The 21,523-nt window shown below is 36.0% G+C and overlaps 1 protein-coding gene across 1 annotated transcript in view; it reads right to left on the bottom strand.

The window, feature by feature from the left end:
• Positions 1-21,523, bottom strand: part of MACROD2 (mono-ADP ribosylhydrolase 2) — a 773,797-nt gene that overhangs the window by 240,203 nt on the left and 512,071 nt on the right. Inside the window, exon 6 of the mRNA XM_053461358.1 lies at positions 6,079-6,200. Coding sequence (XP_053317333.1) covers positions 6,079-6,200 — 122 coding nt within the window. The remainder of the gene's footprint in view (positions 1-6,078; positions 6,201-21,523) is intronic.

Raw genomic sequence — 21,523 nt, 5'->3', positions numbered from 1 at the left:
TAAGTATACTGTACCTGTACGGTATGCGTGTGTATATGTGTATATTATATATATATATTATTATATGTACTGTATATATGTATATATATATATATATATATATATATATATATATATATTCTGTTATGCTCTCCTTTCCTGTGGCTTGCGGTTGGTAATCTTTTAAGTACAGAGACGGAAGCAGCATTTTGTCATGCGCATTCACTTCCCAGGTTTCACCTACTAATGCTCCACTGCTAGATTGGACTCACCTGGCCACGAGGGCAACTACCCCTTGGGCCAGTCCAAAATTCTTCAAACAAGTGGGCTGTCCGACTTGAGTGAGGTTGCTTCACACAATGTTACCTGACCCTGCGGTAAATGTGCGGCAGCTCACACAGTGTACTAGAAACTAAAGAAGAAAAGGCTTTGTGCATGGTGTGATTGATTGAAGAATTTTGGAACAGCTCAGGGACAAAGGCTCCCACCTGCCCCTTGAACCACCCCACTCCTGGTTATTACCCCATTTTCTCGTTTGCCTAAAGAAACAGTGCCTATAAGCAGCTGCTAAACATGTTTGTAATGAACATATGATGGTCTGAAACAAATAATGCAAAATAAAGAAACTATATTCTATAACTGACTTACAATATAATATCCATATGATATCAATTCTGAAAAAAAAGGCTTGGTTTGAAAGTATGTTTGCAAAGGACAATCAAGTAGGCTACTAGTATTTCTTTTGATGTGGTCTATATAATGACCAATTCTTGGAACTTGAGTAATGCCAGAATAATTTACTTTGATAGTAGAAAATTTAAATGTCATCATTAGCTGGGAAATAATTCCTATTTTCGAATGTCACGTTTCAATGGAAACCGCTAGTAGGAATTAACTTTTCTCAGTAAATTTATAGTGACAGATAATAAAATGTACTACATTATTACAAGATAATGTTCCCGTTGTGGTAAAAAGAACTTAGATGTCTTTGTTAAGTTGGTCACTCCAACATAATTAGAAATATTTTCCCTGCTATAAGAGTATGCAAAGGCAACTACCAGGGCCGGACAAAAGAAAACCATTGTCCATAAAATGTTTACTGGTAACAAAAAGGATTTTTAAGTATATTTGTGAGTGCGTCTGTAAATATGTATTTGTTTTATCCCACCTGGACCCCCCCCAAAAATAATTATCCTAAATTAATAGTGAGTTTATATCTTGTCATTGGACTTTACTGATGGAATGTCTCCTATATTTGATTAGTATCTTCATAATATATGCACATAATGTATAAAAGAAAGGATTATGGCAGCTGTAATGAATCAGTGACCAACAGACATGATTTCAAACTAAAAATATAGGTGCATCCCTAGATCAAGTATTTAGATTGGTCCATTTCAAAGAGTAGACATAATCTAAAGTCTTGGCCAAGTGAGGGCTTGCGTTGGACACAAATGGGACAGCATATCAAGAGAATACAATATTATGGAACAAATAAGGTTCTAACAATTGTGAACATTCTCTGTCAAACCATTTGTTTTATTCCCATTGCACTTGTGTGCTGCTCTGCTGTCTGTCCAGCAGAATTACATTTTTGACTTCAGAATCCTTTTGAACGTCTTATATCTCTGCTCTTATCTCTCCTCTACTTATTCTGACTAAGCACTCGCTAAAACCCACCTGTTCAGAGAAACACAGAATATATTCCCACCTTTGAGGGCTCCACGCCATGGTCTTCTCCACATGATGTGAACTATAATCAAATAATACTCGTCCAAGCAGTCCCTAAACTTATGTATCTTTTCTCCTTAACCTCTTAAAAGATTGTAGAATCAAAACAGCAGGGTCTTCGTCTCCTTCTGTAAGACTATGTACATGTTATTGTTAATGTTGTACTCTTCCTATTGTAATAGCAGTACAGAATCTGCTAGCTCTATATAAATAAATGTAATACAAAAATACATTTCCACTGGCTATTTGTCCTAGTGATCATTGGCCACAACAGTGGTTCCAAACCAGCCTTCAAACAGTTTAGCTTTTATAAACCTCCTTTAGGAACGGGTCATTGTGAATCCAGTCCGATTAGTGTGACTCAATCACCGGGTTGGGGACTACTGGCATACACGGCAGTCCTTTTTTTAAGGGGTTATATATACAAACAGCCTGTTATAGGCTAGTATTTTTGGTCAGCCTACTAAGAAAAAGGCTGACAATCCATTACTATCCACCACATATTGCATCCAGAACGATAGCACTATAGTTGTTGGCTGTTTTCATTTGGTCAGGACAGTTTACAGACAGGGACTCGTGTCCCAGTGGCTGTCCAAACAATAGAAATCTTTGTTGGATGTGCATACGCAATGCTTGTTTTGGGTACACCTTGGAGTTCCCAAGGCTGACGGTCCCCCTTGCAGAAGGCAAGAAGGGCTATGACTGTTATAGGGGAAGTTATGGGAAGTATGCAGGGAGAAGGAACCCTACTGCTCTGCCCACCGATTTAAGAAATCAACCTGGAGAACTCGGAGAAGCTGTAGTTTACTCGCAGACACTGGATTAAACCTGGCAAGTTATAATGAATTAGTTTTGCAGTTGCTCTACTTGTCACACTACCTACATGTCACATACTGCATATCTGTCAAGGGAAGAACACTTACAAATAATTTATCGTAAGGACCAATTCCTACAATGACCACTTCAGTAAAAAAGAGATTCAAAATAAGCACAAAATGGGCTACATAAATGAAATGATGTGCACTTCTACGAAATAAGCAACACAGATATTTAAAATAAGTGTTTTGGTAATGATTCACTTGTATTGTGTTTTTTAATGCTAAAAAGCATCTATGTGTTTACTAAAGAGCTAATGGATACACATTAAAAAAAACAGGTAGCAAAATAAGCTTGGAAATTATAGTGCTTCAACATGCCATGAATGAAGTATTGAGCTCTGTGACTACTAAAAGAAAAGGGTTTTTTTCCAAGAAAAAAATCAGCCTATTGATTGTTGTGAGCTGCGGACAGAAACTAAACCGTTATAGCAAAGCAGCATTTAAGAATTTCGAGTTGGGAATCATTACTATGGCAACACTAAGCAGTGTGTGCGAAAAAGCATAATCACTTCTGTGTTTCTCTGGGAACATCCACATTATGATCCGAGTACCTGGCCAGATAAAAAGGGGCCACACGTTTGAGGCCTAGATACCTGGTAACAGTATTTGGACCTTATTAACTATTCAGAGGCTAGCTCAAAAAGCCTGCTGAGACACAGATAATGGAACACTAAAACTTACCGGCTGAGTTGCTGGAGAGAAAGATTTAATTTCCCCAGTCCATGAACTAGCAAATGCAATGCTTAGCCATACTGATCTGACATCATACCCTAATTAATACAAATTAACAAAAGGTATAGATGATGTTAAATATAAGGCATAGAAGATTTGCCATTTGTGGTGGCAGGCTCATATAAAAAATTTAAAAAATCAGGAAAATATAACATGCTTACAGATCAAGCAATGCTCAATTTGTTTAAACTACTGACTCAAGGGTTAAATCTATCAAGAAGAAAATCTCTAGGTCTGATTTTGGGCTCCACACGAAACTAGATAGTAAGGAAATCAGTGCCTGAGCATAGGTGACTCAATCAATAACAGGCACTGACAGTGATATATGATGCAGTCGCCGATACAGATGGATGGTACGTTCTCCTGTTTGGAAATAAAAAGTAATATCCTTTGTCCACTGGACTTTCCGCAAAGAGTACCAACATTTAGCACAATATCGAGCACCATCTGATCCTGTGTTTGATGAACAAATATAAGGGATTATCCTTAAGGTAATATACCTACTGCCCATGATAATGCAAGAGGAGGTAATCATGGTACATAGCAAATGTAACAGGACAGGGTATTTTTACTGCAGTCGCTACATATTGTAAATTAAGTGTGAACAATTTAGTTATTTATCTGCTCATGTGAACATTTCATTACATTTTGGTAGCTTTCACCAGAACACCTAACAGATAACAGAACACCTAATCAGCAATCCCCTTGAAAAAGGAGAACCGAAACGGCGTTGGGGAAGTGGAGGACAATATGGGTAAGGAGCATATTGCTCTTAGGACATTATTCTGATGATCGGAATTCCCTAGATATTTATTGCTGATGTCTGTAGTGCCTTATATACTTGTCAACTTGTCAACTTCATAGTGAGCGCTATTTACCATACATATATTTTTTGATGGTCATAAAATGGATAGGTGCACTCTATATAGAGCAAGATATAATTATACTTGAATAACTTAGCACCTTAATATTTTTACTATGGTTTACATGCACTCGAGACACTTTATGTAACATAACCATATTTCCTCTATATGCTCTGATTATCTTCCTTACAAACCTCTGTTGTCTATATAATTTAATGCTTTGTATGTTTTTTATGTATTAACTTTTTGTAAAATATTCTAATACATTTTCTAACCTCAATTAAGAAATGGACCATATATAATTATTAGTATAGGCAATAGTCAAATATATGTAATTATTGGGCATAAATAAATGATAATTAAGATATATTAATATGTTTCAAGGTTTCCTTGACCTTAAATATAGAATGAAGGATTTGCTGAACATGCAGTCTATAGATAGGATAGTAGCTTGCTAATGCATGGTATAGTTGTAACTCTAAAAGGGCATTACAATATACGTACAGCGACCACCTAAAATAGGGTTTGGGCGTGTAAGACCTAAGTGAACATGTTTGAACACCTAATTAGGTGAAGACCAATAGACTGACATCATTTTCAAATGGTATATAAGCTTGGTGTAAGAGAGGCATGGGAGGAGAGGTAGAGGAGAGATGTACTTGCCATCCACAGACTCTTCTTGTCCCAACACTCCCTCCCTCCATCCTCAGGAATGCATAGGACAGATGCCATCAACTAAATTCCTTTCCAAGGTTTTGTAAGACTTGTTTCGTATTATTTTTGTTATCTTCTTTTTATATTCTTCTTTTATTTTTGTTCGTATTAAATGTTTTACCTTTGTTTGCATCTAAGTGACTCTGCCTATTTTTGACGCACATACATTTATATGTGATCCAATTATTTGAAGTTTGTATTGGCCCTATATATTTTCTTACACTTTTGTACAATAAAATGATATATTTTATATAAGGGCTAGTGTAGAACTCTTGTTTTTTACTACGTATACAAATTTACAGGAGTTTCCCTGTTTTGAGGATTAGATCCTTATACATGCCACAATATTTATAACATTATGTTATTTGTGAAGAGTGTGGTTGGATTCTTTCGTGTTATATTGTAAATTAAGTGTGAACAATTTAGTTATTTATCTGCTCATGTGAACATTTCATTACATTTTGGTAGCTTTCACCAGAACACCTAACAGCATGTGTCATAATGCACAGTTCTGTCCCAAATGACATCATGCACTGCTCACATCGCAAGAGGACTGTGACATTATAACATGCTCTGCTCACATTATTATTATTATTATTATTTATTGTTTTATATAGATCCATCATATTATGTAGTGCTGTAAAAAGGATAGACAGGACATAACAAGTAGTATATAACATAACAATCTGACTTGCTCAGACAAGCTTCCAATCTATGGTTCTTCCCTGGCCCTTTTGGCCACTGTGTGTGAGCAGTTGCTGGCTGTCCTAATAACAGGGTTACTGGATGGGACAGACAGCAGTATGATAGTCAAGCCTGGCACCGTCATATATGAGTGAGGTGTCAGGTCAGTGCTTTCATTCCGCTCTTTGACTATGTTCCAGGAGAACTGCCATCTTTGATGCAACCAGGCCTCTGATCAACAAAACGGTTGGAGTGCATTATAAAGCTTCAGCCCACATTTACATTAATATTAGTTTTGCATTTTCCACGTATAAATACAGAGATGATTTTGACAGCTGAAGGCAAAGTGTGAATATTAATAGAAGTAATTTTAATTAGGTGATACTATAGTTAATTGAATTTGACAAGATAATTACAAGCACAAAAGTTGAGAACAAAAACCAAGTTAGAAATACAGTCTTTACAATTGCCACGACAGTTTGTATGTAAGTACTTACTATTGTTCTAATTTGATGCTCTTTTGCCAGTTTGAGTGAAGACTGGTAGCAGCTTGCGAGGTCCGCTTTGTGAGTCTCATTTAGCTGTCCTCTTGCAATAGGCCCCACGGTGTGTATTACATCTAGGGGGGGAAAATGTGTATAATTTAGATTTAATTGGCAGTAATTGGCATAAAAATACCATATTTATAACTCAACGGGTTTTGTACAGTATGTTAAAGTTTAGTCTGAATATTCTTTAACAATGAAATGATGTTATCTACAGAATCATAGAGGCGAGCCCAACCCCCGGTTCAGCCACGCTTACCTGCAACAGAAGTCCTTCCAAGCATCCATATGGATGCTCATGAGGACCAAAATCCATACCATAGAGGAGGACTTTGAGTTTTCAACCTCATACTCCCAACATGACTTCCTTTTTTATGACCATTCAAAAAAATGACTTTTATTATTAATATTTGCAGAATTATTTCAATATAATCTAATAAAATTAAAACAAGAAGAAATTTGGGTTATTTGTCTCAGGATATTATCAAACTCCAAGGACAATAAATAAAAAGAAAACCGGTAACACAATATAAATTAATATTGTATTTACACAATGGAAACTGATGAGTTGATGCAAATTGCATTGGAGAAAGTTTGAAAAAGGGAAGGAATCATTAGGATGCATTAGCATTTTGGTGGTGACCTGAGTAAGAAAGGGGCAAATCTGAACAATGTTATTGACTACAAGAAATGATGGAGAATGTGAAGTCAATGATAATATGAAGACAATGTGACCAAGATGTAGGAAAGATGGTTGATTTATACGGAACAGCAAGCAGAGTTGGATCCGTAAGCAGTGTAAGTGCTTGCTCCTAAGCTCTTTTGGCAGAGCATGAGGTTAGATACCAGGTCACTGACTCAGAGGCTGAGATGTAATGCAAGCATGTTTTACTTTACTATGAGTGAGGTTGGTAGATAAATGGAATAGGTTCCCACAACAAGTGGTGGAGGCCTATACAGTGAGGAAATTAAACATGGATGGGATAGGCATGAATCTAAGACAAGACCCATGATGTCAATAAGGTTTGAGTGCGTATATCAGAAAGAAATGGGCTGGTCAGATGGGCTAAGTAGTTCTTATCTGCTTTCAAAAATCAGATTTGTGTTTAAAATGAGGTGAGTCAGCATGTCCTATGAGCAGAACCCTGATCTAGCTCTTCTGTGCTCCAGCCTTCCTGTCCATCTCTAAATAATGGAGAAGGTGCTATAAATAATTATATTTTGTTATAATTTTAATAACGTAATATTTTTATAATATTATATATTGATGTATGCATATATGGAGCTGTTTCACATAGGGGGCCTCTTTAAATATCCCTAGATACGTTATGCATCATGTTAAGAGAAGTGAAAGAAAGCTGACGTTTTGTTTTTCCCTTCAGTGATCCCTGTTTCTTTTTATTCAAATACTACATTTGCCTAGAAATAGAGACCTGTCATTCCTCCAACGGCCTCCCCTGTGAATTATATCACCGCAGCCTGACTGCCTAAGGCCTCTCCCACCTGCCATTTCATGTAAAGCTTTGCAGATCCACATTTACAGTGATGGCCAGTGAGTGTGATGGAGTAAGGTGTCCTGTGCAATAGGTGTGATGAGAGTTATGAGAAGAGCTTAAAGATAGCGCCTGTTCTGTGATGTCAGGCTTAACAATGAAATGTTTTCAACAAGAAAACACAACAAACTAGTATGTTAGTTTTTTTTTTAAAAAGAATAAGATTATTTAGGGTGTATTTCATATTAGTACATACTAATATAACAATATAGAAATGTTGAGAAAAATATATCTATGTGGAACAGCACCTTTAAACAAAAAGCTTTACCTCTCATAATGCTGCTAGGAATAAGAATAACTGGCCTAATCATGCTGGCTCCATTGTTAATTGTTTCATTGGATTAATAGCATGAATAATTAATGTTACCTAATTTACAATTATTGCACAATAACAACTTATTTCAGATACTTAAAATGTTAGAGCTTAGCCTTTTAGAGTTTTTGTAAAAAAATAAAAAAAAATTATGATTTTCCCTTTTTACCATATGGAATGAAATGTTCAGTTTCAGTAAGAAAAATAAATCCATGTTTGCGTTTAAATTATTCCCAATTTCAAAATGCATTTTTTTTTTTATTTTGCAGTGGACATGGTGGCATGATTTGGCTGTAAATGTTCACTCTGGAGGAAAAATGTCATCAAGGCTATTTCTAGCCTCTGTGTAAGAAGCTAAGAGCTGCAAAACGAGATTACAGCTTTAGAAATATCTTACACATTTTCTGTTGATAATTCATTGTCTGTTCTTTTACATCACAAAGAAAGATGAAATGAGCAAACCGTTAAATAAAACGTCTCAACTGCTAGAAAATGAACACTAGAATTTCCTCGATAAAATTATATTAGTTTATGCACAGTAGATGTCTAGCTTAATTTATCTTCAATCATTGTCTTTGAAATGGGGTAGATTTGATTTTAATAATGCATTACTTGTGTGAAGCTATATTTGCAGACTGAGGTCCCTGAAGCACCCTTTGTTTTTGTTTTGTTTTTCAAAAATGTACATAGCTAACATATAGACGGTTATGGGGAAAAAATACATTTGGTTATTGGTGTAAGGAATGGCATACTTAATACTATGTTCATTCTATCACTACCTAAAGTATTCTAGTGAAAAGCTTAGAATGGGTGAAGTAAAATTTGTTGTTCTAACCAGCAATATAAACGTGTTGGATAAAACAAACACTTTTTTTGTAGTTTTTCTACCTTTTTCTACCTTACAAATTAAAACTCAACGTGTAATGCTTACCTCCAAGCAATATTTATTATTTAATGATGGGAAGGGGATCTAACAGGTTGAGGACAGAGTGTGTAATCCCTGTATGTTGGTAGGGAAACACACAATTGTTCTTGCATGCTGGCAACCCGATCTAGCAGTAGATCAGCTGCCAGCATGCAGGCACTTTATTTATTTATCAACCTTGATCGGGGATGTTCAATATTAAAACAGAAATGCGGAAGCCTCACACTTCAATGAGAATTCCTCATAAACATGATAAAGAAGGCAGTTCTTCTAATGTTTTGGAAGAGGTTATATAAGGCACATCCCTAGGAAATACCTAGTAAATATTTAAAAAGCCTTTGATTTTTTTTTTAGTTCAAGAACGAAGATTGCATTGACCTAGACGGCAATTACTTTATATTGCTCATGGTCTTGATTAAAACATGTGGGACGCGCAAAATATATGAGCTAGTATAAATGGTTTATAGCTTACAGTAAACGTCACATTGAAAGTGTTAATAAGATAGCGGTCCAAGAATAAATTTGTTTACACATTTCCTTGGTTCACTGAGTTCACATATTCACAAACATAATCACTTCACCTGGCATGCATGATAATTCTCCGTGCTGTCACTCATAATCCGCAAAGAATGAATTTAAAAGTCAGTTGTCAGGCTATTGTCAATTGAATTAGAAAAGAACGCGATATGACAACACAAAGCAGTCCAAAGTTAATTTGTACTTATAAAGCATCATTTAGACAGTAATATAAGCATCCATCAGGGTGAGACTAAATGGTAGCCGGATGGCATAAAATAACCAAATGAAAATATATTTGGATGTCTAAGCATTTTTTTTTTCTGGGCAACATGAGCTTCTCAATTTCAATATTATTTAGTAATTGCATTTCAACAGTCAATCATCCCTACAAGAAGAGCATAATGTACAACGTGTCAATTCTTCTAGCGCGGACTGTGTATTGGGTGGACACTTTGCCCTTCTAGAACTAGAATATTCATGGTATAGTTGGTTCTCCTATTAGGAATGGTATATGTTCCCTGCACTGTGGCAAAATTCTTTAAATAATACATAAAGTAGCAAGAAAAAAAAAAAAAGCATTTGCAAAGTTAACAGACACATTCAACAGTATTGTTCTCATTGAACAAATTATTTGTTGTTGAAATTCCAGCTCCTGGCAACAAAAGAACAAAAAGATCAAATGTATTGTCAACACGCAAGTAAGATTAAAATTGTAACCTTAAACTTAGCAGCGCTAATTAATAGACTACTAAGAACCCATGCTGGGACTTTTATATTAGCTACAAACAGCAGGGTTTGTTTCACTTACATACTAATCGCGTGAATGCAATTAAAAGATATCTAACAAAAAAAAAAACAGAAGGTGGCAATAAAATGTTGACAATAGAAAAAAAAACTTTATTAAAAGTATCATTTCAGTTTTTAGGATGTTTTATGAGCAAAATTTCAACGCATATGAAAAAAATTGCCTTTATCATATCACCCAATAAAAAGAATAACATGGCTGGTACTTAAGTGAAATTGACAACCTTATTATAATATTACTTATGTAATGAAATATACCAAGAAGGGCATCAAATGTTTATTACTGACATGACGAAGCGGGGGTTTCATATGTAGGTAAACCAGCGAGGCTCGCAAACTAACACCAATATATCCGGAACACTTAGAATTAACCACAATGGCATCAAAACAACCGAGCAGGGGTTTTTACGTAAAAGGCTGGCAACAAAAAGGACAGTGTTTCAGATACATGCCATGCCATCTATAAACCATGAAGGTCTGTTTCACAATGGTTGCATATGTAATCTGTTACAGTAGTGATGGTCCTACCTACAACAGACCCAACAACATCTACTACAACAGGTAAGTGGACCATAAGCATGACAATTTGTTCTTTACGGCACTAAAATCTGCAGACTAGATGGGCCAAATGGTTCTTTGGCCATCAAAATAATTTTTTCTGTGAAATTACACAGCAGGGACCAGACAGCGTTTCGGTGTGTCAGCCCTCCCAGTTTTTTATAGCATGGTAATAGGCAACCACCTTGTCATTATTTAAAATATTATTAAATATTTAAAATATTTTATTTTCACTTTTCTGAGGCTGCTTACCAGTCTCTAACTGACCAGCAGCACTCACTATACATGAATGGATCATGACGTCATTGTGGTAGACTTCTGCCTTGGGGAGGGTGAAAGATGGTTACCAAGGACTGCACCAGCAACTTTATTCATGATGTTCTATGCCGTCAATAATGGTTTCTGGCTACATTTGTTCATGACACCATAGAACATCATGAAGGGTTTTAGAGGTTAAGCTGAACTCAGTATGACACTTACACAGAAACATAAAACTTGAGGGCAGTTAAGGACTATTCGGCCAATCTAGTATGCTCATTTTTCCTGATGTAGAAATTTAGATCTTAATCATTCCTTGGTCTTGTCTTAGATTTGGGATGGTGTTATGCCTTTTCCATGCATGTTCAAATTCTCTCACTGTATTAGCCTCTACTATGGTACTTCTGATGGGAGGCTGTTCCATTTATCTACCACCATGTAATATTTAAACTCAGGAGTTTAAGGCTGTATTCTACTGAAACCAACAGGAATTGTGCCTTCTGAAATTGGCAGGCTACTTACACAACCTAATTAATAATGAATATGGAGTCTCATAAGTAACCTAGATTTGGCCTTCTAAAAACTGATGAATTATTGAATTAAATCATCACATTTACCTGGAACAAAACATTTATGAAATTTCTGCTTGATGGTTTAATCATCCACTGACTAAGCGCTATCAAAGCTATCAAAGAGACTTATTTACTACACGAATCAGATAAAATCCAGACAAAGGAAGCCTGTCGAGCTCTGTAAACAAAGAGCGCGATAGCAATATAAATACAATAAAAATGTTAAATGAATATACTTATAAAAGTGAGACATTTCTACTAATTCAGCTATAACTTTATAGTGTATATTGCACTGACGAGCTAGACAAAGCGTTCCGGAAGAACCAAGGTTACTTGGTGATAATGCGTTACGTTTACTGACGGCTTCCTATGAATCGCGCAGAGACTGTATCCGTATTACATTGCTATTACTTCATAAACTATCATCTTCCCACAATGTTCTAAGTTTTATGTTTTTTCTGTTTTTTTTTTTTTACTTATAAAAGGTTTACCTGTTACTTGCGTCTGTCTGTCTATGATTGATAGCCAAGGAATGCCTATACTGCCTATACTGGGTTATGTAACATTTTCTGACTGATTATTCTTATTTGGTAAAACGTATGTCATGCCTCTCTTTTACTTTTAATGTCTGTTATATTTAACACTCTCTCCTACAGCCCTTGCATTCAGTTCAGTTTAGTTAATTAACAAATTGAATGAATATAACATTTTCTACTGAAAGAAGAAGTCATGCTAGAACGATGGAGTATATATATATATATACTTGAAAATGGATTTTACTTGAAAATGGATTTTAGTGGTCTGATTACTATTATGTTAAGGTTACAAATATAACAAACATATCATAATATTAATTGTGAAGAAAGTCCTGGCAAGTCTTCTGCTTAAACAAGCTTAATGATGTACCCTGACTGTATTAGAAAGGTATGGAGAGGAGTCAAAAAAGAGGATTGGGAAATCAGAGAGTTTGCTGGAAGACAGATATAGGTGCAGGAGAAAGTTTTCCTGTTTGAGAAAGAACTAGCTGCTGAGACTATGTTTAAAAAGAGAGCGGTTTCTGTAGGAATACTTGTTTGGGGTATTGATTAGGAGATGTAAGAAGGAAAGAAAAACCAGATGACATCTGATGTAGTTGTACTTTCTATCACAAAAAAGTCTGTAGTGCAAACACAGTCTCCTCTCCTGAATTTATTTCCACAGTCGTGACAGTCATGGTTAAAATCTACTGTCCTGTCTGTGAGAACAACAACCTTTTTCAAATCTTACAAAAACAATCCAAGTAGAAGAATTTTTACGTGGGTAAAATATTAGTTTCACAAATATAACATATAAAAATATGGTGAATTGCACCAGTTAACACACTGCTATGGATACCTGTTTTGACCCAATATTAGGGACTAGGGGAGATTCCTAGGGTCACACAGTCTCGAGTGGATTCCTTCCTATTACACTCCACTGCGATCATATCTAAGACTCACATTTTTTGCTTTTGTTAGACATATGTTCGGGGTCAAGACCAGAAACCTCTGGGTCGTGGGAGCGGGGTCTTGACACGCCCCGCTCCCCGCCCATTTTTTCTTTTAAATGGGGGTGTTTCCCGCTGCCGTCAGTGGGACCGCCCACCGACGTCAGTGTGCAGTCCTGGCCGTGTCCCACAAGGGAAGGCTCCGGGTAGCTGGAGCCCAGAAGTTCCCAGGTATGCATTTGCTGAATGCAAGTGACATAGTGAAAGGTATCTTTAAATACTCACAGTCAAGGTTTCCAAGAACACCAGTACTAGAGACATTTGGTCACTGAATAGAATCTACATGATGAGTAATTAAAGGGTTAATACTTCAAGACTAACAGAGCCAGCTCATTCAGGAAGTTTCCCATCTTATACTCAGTCCTGAAGATTAGACTGAAAGCTTTACTCTCTGTCTTCACGGGCATCACTGGGTTAAAAAAAATCAAGTAATATGGATAATAGAGCAGTTATACCTGGTGCTATATACAAGTGTACCTCACTTAAAGTATTTCTAAACGCTGTTTGTGAATGGGTCGAATCAGTCAGCTGGGAAATTGGATAAATGAAGCAGATAATGAAATCATAACCACACAACATTTAACGTAACTGTTAACATAAGCATTACTGTATGGAATACCAGTGGGTTTGTTTAAAAGACCTCAGCACCTTTTAACATTCTATTATCCCATAATGCCTTAAGTATTTTTAATATCACCAAAAGTCAACTCACTCATTTACACCCTATGTCATTTTTTACTAAACACTGCGGTTATCAGCAGTCTGGAATTGGAACTGGTATCTGCAACCGTACAAAAGTGCATTTATAAGCCAAACTATAGTTATCACAACTGATAAATGTTTGAACAGCCATTATCTCGGTGTATAAATAATAGAGAATCCCACACAGATCCTGCCGCTGTGTCACATTCCTGCCGTATCTTTAATTTCAGCGTAAAATGGAAGTTATATAGAACTTTCCAGTTCTCAAAGTAAAACAAAATGACATAGAAACAATTAACCAGCGTCTGTTGCTTTTCTCACCTATAAATGATGACCTCCTGTGACAGGATAACCAGACCTGACCAAAGAACTTACAATTCAGTGTGCCCGGATGTGCTACTTTTATGAATATACCTCCTACTCTATTTTAAAATGAATTTGCTTCATTTCTGTTTTATAACACATACAGTAGAAAATATTTTGATGAAATATTTAGCCACATACTAAACATGTGCAAATGGGCCAAAAAGAAAAAAAATGTGTAATGGAAATTGGGGGCATTTTAAATTGTAGAGGTATGGTCTTGTTTTTGGTGATATATATGAATTGACAAAATAGGCAAATTTCGTTAAATTTGCAATTCGTAAAAACCTGAATGCACAAGTTTACTAAATACTAGTCAGTGATAACAAACCCACCCCAACAAAATATTTAATTTAGACCAATTAAGCACATTTTGTTCCAACTTTTCTTCTATCAAGCGTGAGACTGCTAGGCCACATTTTATTAGTTATTGCCCTATGCTCCTAATTGAAACAAGTTCCAATATTTCATCACTGTGTATGAATTATTTTTTTCTATATTAGGTAAACTTTATTCAGGTTCTTGAATGCCAAAGGCCTACAGGAGCCGTAATGTCTACAGTCATCCTGGTTTGGGATCCAAACACACACGCAGAAGCCAGAATAGAAATCTGTATTTAACCAGCACTGACAGATGGATGTCAAAAGCAATAATTTTAAGTATAACCGACCAGTAAAAGAATGTAAAGTATATAAAAATAATTTTTTTTAAAGTTTTTTCCCCATGTTAATATGGTGTGAAGATGTTAAAGAGTGGTCTAATAAAATATAGGGGGTTGCAACGGGCCCTTCACTCCAATCAGTCTGTGAGCTTAAGCTCTATTTAAAGGATATTAAAGAAAATGTCTTTCATAATTTTGTTGGGAACACTTAATTGCCATGTGACACAAAAGCCAGCACTGATTGTCATCAAAGAAACTGAAAGGGCTTCCTAAAAGTTACCTGCATGTAACTAAATCTTCGGAGGAAAGAACACTATGTCAGACCTGCCAAGGTGTATTTGCTTAACATACTAGAAAAAAAACAACTGATGTTTTGGTGAAGTAAAAAAGCCCTTTTAAGGCACTTTATAAATATTGATAATTATATTTCCTTAGTAAAAAGACTGTAGTACACATTAAAATACCGAAACAAAAAAGGCAGAATACTCGTAAATTATTATAAGTAAAATTTAATTTTGGGAGCCCCCTACCAGTTTATGTCATACCTGTCCTATTATTCTCAATTTAGTTCTTTATCACTGCAAATCTAGCCTTCATCTGCTTCCTCGCTGACTCTCGGTTGCTTGAAGCTAAAAATGTTCTCCTAATTGAGGCATGTAAGTAAATACGGTACATTCATCGCTTTACTATTTAACAGAAATGTTTCAGCCAGTATAGCTGGTACCAATGTACGTGTCTGAAGACTTTCACAGTAGCCTGTGACAGATCTAAGAAAAGGGTCCTGAGCTTGAAGATAGTATTCACTAGAATTCCAGAAAAAAAGCCATGTGGTAGGAATATAAAATAAAACTGCCATTAATAAGCTGGATACCTAATGTTACCTTTTTAAGTTCATAGCATGAAATGTTTTTTAAAGAAAAGCCAATTAAACAAACATCTGTGCTTGCTGTGGTTGCCTAATCATACTGTTATACTCGGAATAAATTTAACAACCAACAGCCATCACAGAATCTCTTTCATTTTATCCTCTGAGTAAAAAGAGAAATGAATTGAAGTTTTAATGGCGATGAAGTTCTAAAGCAACTTTATAATTCTGATTCTTAGGAACAGAAGGCGTTGTAATGTACCCTTCCTGTGCTAGAGGAGCCTCCACAACTGGAAACCTATTATTCTGAATACTGTTGAAGTTCATATTGAAGAATCCAATGGCATATTAAGGTCAAATATGATTTTAACACTAATGCAATGATTTAAAAGTCATAGTTATCTTTTGTCTTACCCGTATTAATTAATCATGAAAATGTTTGCAAGTTAAAATAATATATCAGTAAATCATCACTTGAATAGTGCAGCAGAATGTTTTTGATGATATATAAATGATAATGCACAAAAAGTCGTGTGAAAAAAAGTACACCCTTTTTGAATTCTATGGTTTTACATATCATTACATAATAACAATCATCTGTTCCTTAGCAGGTCTAAAAATTAGGTAAATACAACCTCAGATGAACAACAACACGTGACATATTACACAGTGTCATGATTTATTCAACATAAATAAAGCCAAAATGGAGAAGCCATGTGTGAAAAAGTACACTCTTACTGCTTCCATAGGAATTAAGATGCTAAGTAGCAGACAGGTGCTGCTAATGAAATGCCCTTGATTAATTGATCATCAGCATGTGTGACCACCTCTATAAAATACGAAGTTTTAGCAGTTTGCTGGTCTGGAGCATTCAGGTATGTGTTAACACGATGTCAAGGAGGAGAGACTTCAGCAATGATCTTAGAGAAGCATTTGTTGCTGTCTATCAATCTCAGAAGGGTTATAAGGCCATTTCCAAACAATTTAAAGTCTATCATTTTAAAGTGAGAAAGATTATTCAAAAGTGGAAAACATTCAAGTTGCCAATCTTCACAGGAGTGGACATCTCAGCAAATTTAGCCCAAGGTCAGACCGTGCAATGCTCAAAGATACTACGAAAAAACAAGAGGTACATTTCAGGCTGTACAGGCCTCAGTTAGGATGTTTAACTTCATGACAGTGCAATAAGAAACAGTCTGATCAAGTATGTTTTGTTTGGAACTGATAAAAGAAAAGAATCAAAAGTGTTGCAATGGCCCAGTCCAGACCTCAACCTGATTGAAATGCTGTGGCAGGACCGTAACAGAGCTGTGCATAAAAAAATGCCTGCAAACCTCAATGAACTGAAGCAAAGTTGTAAAGAAGAGTGGGCCACAATTTCTCCACAACAGTATGAGAGACTGATATATTTAATACAGAAGACGATTACTTCAAGTTATTGCTGCTAATGGTGGTTCTACAAGGTATTGAATCATGAGGTATAATTAGTTTTTCACACATGGTTCTCTATTTTGGCTTTATTTTTGTTGAATAAATCATAATACGGTGAATTATGTTATGTGTTGTTCATCTGAGATTGTATTTACCTAATTTTTAGACCTGCTAAGTAACAAATGATTGTTAATATGTCCAGGGGTTTAACTAGAAACCATGGGGCCCTGGTGCGAAAATTCCCTCAGGGCCACAGCTAGTCTGTGCCATCATTGCCCTCACATAACTGGTCTTTGCCTTCTTTGCTCCCCCCTACTTTCAACATACAACATATGTAAACATACAACCTACACACACTTACTCATACTCACCAACACACACTCCATCTCACCCCACTTACACATCCATGCTCACACACAAAATTATACATCCATGCTCACACACAGACAAGTACACATCCATTCTGACATATATATATCCTTCCCCCGCTTACCTCTCACTGTTTGTGCAGCTTGCCATCTGGCTGCTCACACACTGTGCAAGTAGCCTCGGTTTCACGGCAGGGGTCACATGACCCCAATATGCTCCTGTCTCCCCGTGCCGGTTCAAAATAGTTTAGAGAGGGCCCTTCTGACCTGAATCGGTATGGAGGGGCTCTTTCTAAATAATTTTGAAACGGTATAAGGGGACAGGAATGAAGGGACACAAGTGTCGCATCAAGCCCTCTATAGGCTTGGGCCCCGTCGCAGCTGTGATCCCTGTATTTACGCCAGTGATTATGTCCTGCTATCTAAAACCATACAGTTCAATGAGGGTGTACTTTATTTTTCACAGGACTGTATATTTTTTTTAATAAATGTGTAATTATAATTTGTACTGCTGAAACACTAGTGTACTTTTTACGGGCATATATCCATCATTACTGATGGTAATTAGGAATTAAAGACTTACTTGTTTTTATTAGTGCTAATGGAAAGAAATCCATAAAACCTATAAAGTTGCATGCCCCATAGACTAGAGGCTTTGAAGCAGTCTGTTCTACAATCCATTGGACTGCCATTGGGTTTACTATTTTGGGTTTTTAACATTTCTCGTCGCACAACATATTAACAAAATGTGACTATTGACATGTGAAACATTAGGAAAATAATTTTTTCCTCGGGGTTTACATAAATATAATACAATGTTATTAAAATATAATAATAATAATAATAATAAAAATGTAAAAAATATAGCACACGTCACGAGTCTACAATTTATTTAACAGCCTTGTTCTAGCACAAAAAACTCTGTGGTCATGTTCTCTTTTTGTTATATTAAATCCATCTGCACTATAACTGCCCCAATATGTCATGGATCCAATTTACACAATAAGGATTTAACAAAAGTATCAATTTCTAATCAAGTACAAAAGGTGCTGTTTATTATGAATGTTTAGAGCAAGTGACTTAGAAGAAGAGAGGGGAAAACAAATTAAGCTACCGAAGGTTATTACTATGTATTCAGTTCTACCTGGAAGGCAAAATTTAAATGAGTTTCAGGAAAAGGGCACATCATTATAAACTTTTAATTTCTACAGCCACATTAGGTAGGGACAAAAAAAATATGACAATAGGCCAGGTAGAATGTCAGCACTGATATACGGCAACAATTCTTTATGAGCACATTACAATTCAGAAGAGCTAATAATGAAAAGAAGTGATGCTGAGATGATGAATTGATGCTACGCAATTAGACCTATTAGAATTCACAAGAGTTGACAGGCAATAATCAAACCACTTTCACGCTGCCCACTGCAATTATCTTTGCACTTAAGAATCAACAAAGCACATAATGACTTGCACCCGATTAAAGAATTCATGAGAAATTGAAGTTTAGTTTTTTTTTTCGGCTGGGAATTTTCATTTTTTTTTTTTTTTTTTTTTTTAACTGTACCCAATAATACTGTGAAAACTATTTGGCAAGGTATAACTGTTCACCAAGGGTGCATATTGTACCAAGCAGTAGGAATAAATTGCTGACACGAATCCATAAAATAAGTATTCACGCAGAATAATTAGACGTTTACAGGAACAGAAAGAAAGAGTTGTTTCTAATAAAAGAGAAGACTCTTTAGTTAACACTTTTCGTTTCCTGCCCCCATAAAATTACCTTTTCCTAGAATTTATTTGTATTTCGTCTAGTCATATGTCTTATTTTTAAAAGGAAATTATTTGTCATGGGAAATGCTTGCTGAGAAACACAAAAAAGGGGATTGAGTGCATGAGCTAACAGAATGCTAAGAAAATAAAGGAATCTTTAAACAACTGTAAACTGAAATCCTACTTATATCCACTCTGCAGAAACATTTGCTTCTAACCACTTTGTGATACACTATTTCTGCTTAAGGATTTTATTTTTTTTCTGCCAAAAAACATAAAACCTCTTTAGACGTTCCATGCAGAGTATTTATTTATCACACCCATACAGTACAATGATCATTCTGTCTTAATTATGAGCCGTCCGCAAATAGAGTCCGCATCCCTGTATAATCGTCAAACTTGACAATACAGGGATCATACGTCCTCTGTGAAGTGGAAAACTCTCCTGCCCTCTCCAACACTACACAGGTATGGACACATGACTCATTAATTGATACACCTCGTTTTCTTAAAATTCTGCTTGCGTCTTAATTTTTAAAAGAGCAAGATCAAAACAATTTTTTACATTTTATGACTATTGGCATGAAGGTAACAAAATGTCACGCTGCATCAGCGGTGTACAATTGCAGTCCTTTTAAGGACTCTCCCTCCACTACCTCGCACCAATAACCCTAAGGTCATGCTCGGCACCATACACTGACACACACGCTAACACCATACACACATGCTGCCACCAAATGCCAACACACACATTAATACAGTACACACATAATCTAACACCAAATACTAACACAAACCCTTTTGCTAACACCATACACTAGCACACATACACACTACTTTCAACAGTCATACACACTCGATCTAACACCATGAACTTATATACATACACTGCACGCACACTCTTAGTCTCTCCTCCCGCCATCAGTGCAGCTTGTACGGTTCCCCCTCACCTCAAACGGAACCCAGTCTTTACTGTAGCTTGCACTGTCTTTTGCCAAGCTGCTGCCATCCGACTACTACTAGGTCACATAATGCAAGTCAGCGCCCCCCTGACAGACTGAGCACGAATGGTCATTAGATGGCCATTCCTCTCTACATCTCAAATGGCTAAAGAAAGGCACTTTTGTTTTATGGGGTGTTGGTAGACTAAAAACAAAACTAAAATGGGATATTTGGGTGGTATGGATGGCCAGTAATAATAACAAATGAAGCAAACTGGTGGTTGGGCTAGAGTTCAGGATGTGTGTGTAAAACTCCCATTATCCTCATCCTGCCATATTTACAGCACACAGCAGCTGGATTACTACACGTTGTTTATCCTAGCTTTTTAGCAGAATTTTAAACAGACGTGCGGTGCTTAACATGATATAAAGGTTTGACACAGTAATACAGTTAGTGCTTCTGGCTTAGCCTGGGTTGTAGCAATAAAATCAAAGCAATAACATTCCATATACTATGAGATAGTTAAAAACAACAGCCTTGTAAAACGCAGGCTACAACAAATTTTTTTTCAAAGTTCCTACTAACCATTATGTTTCATACCAATCGTATAAATCTGGAGACCAAATAAAATAATGATCAGTTCTACTTATTTACCGTTTGGAATCGAGGATCCAACAATTTTTTTTTTACGAAACTGTTGGTATTTCATGTTTTTTTCTGTGGGTTTTTTTTTCTGTTTATTGCCGCATTTACAATTGCAAAAACACTTAGAACACAATCTACCTGCCAAAATGCACTTGGGTACAATTAATCAAAGGTTATAGGCTGGCAGCTAAATTTCAACAACAACAATAAAACCTAAAACATTCAATAAACCATGTGAGGTGTATGCGAGCCACAAAGCTGCATTGTCTAGTAACCTATTGCTGCGGCTGTTTTTGCGAGCATATTTCTGGGGAAAGGAGGCCTGCCTGTTATTATAATGCGGTCCATACCTTTATTCCCAATTTTTAACGTCTTATTTCTCAGGATTTAGCAGAACTTATCATACAGGTACCAAAGAAATAATAAATGATAAGGTCCCTCTATTCGTAATGAATAATTGAGGGTATAATAAAATAAAGGGACTTAAGAATTGTAAACCAAACTCTATCTTTATTGAGTATGTATATATAATACAAACAAATAATTTGAATCCAATAAAGCAGAGTATATAAAAATAAGTATAATGCTAATAAATATAATAAGTTGCAACATACCCGTGG

The sequence above is a fragment of the Spea bombifrons genome, chromosome 3 (assembly GCF_027358695.1).
Source record: "Spea bombifrons isolate aSpeBom1 chromosome 3, aSpeBom1.2.pri, whole genome shotgun sequence".
NCBI classification, from domain to species: Eukaryota; Metazoa; Chordata; class Amphibia; order Anura; family Pelobatidae; genus Spea; species Spea bombifrons.
This window is presented reverse-complemented; position numbering and strand designations above follow the sequence as displayed.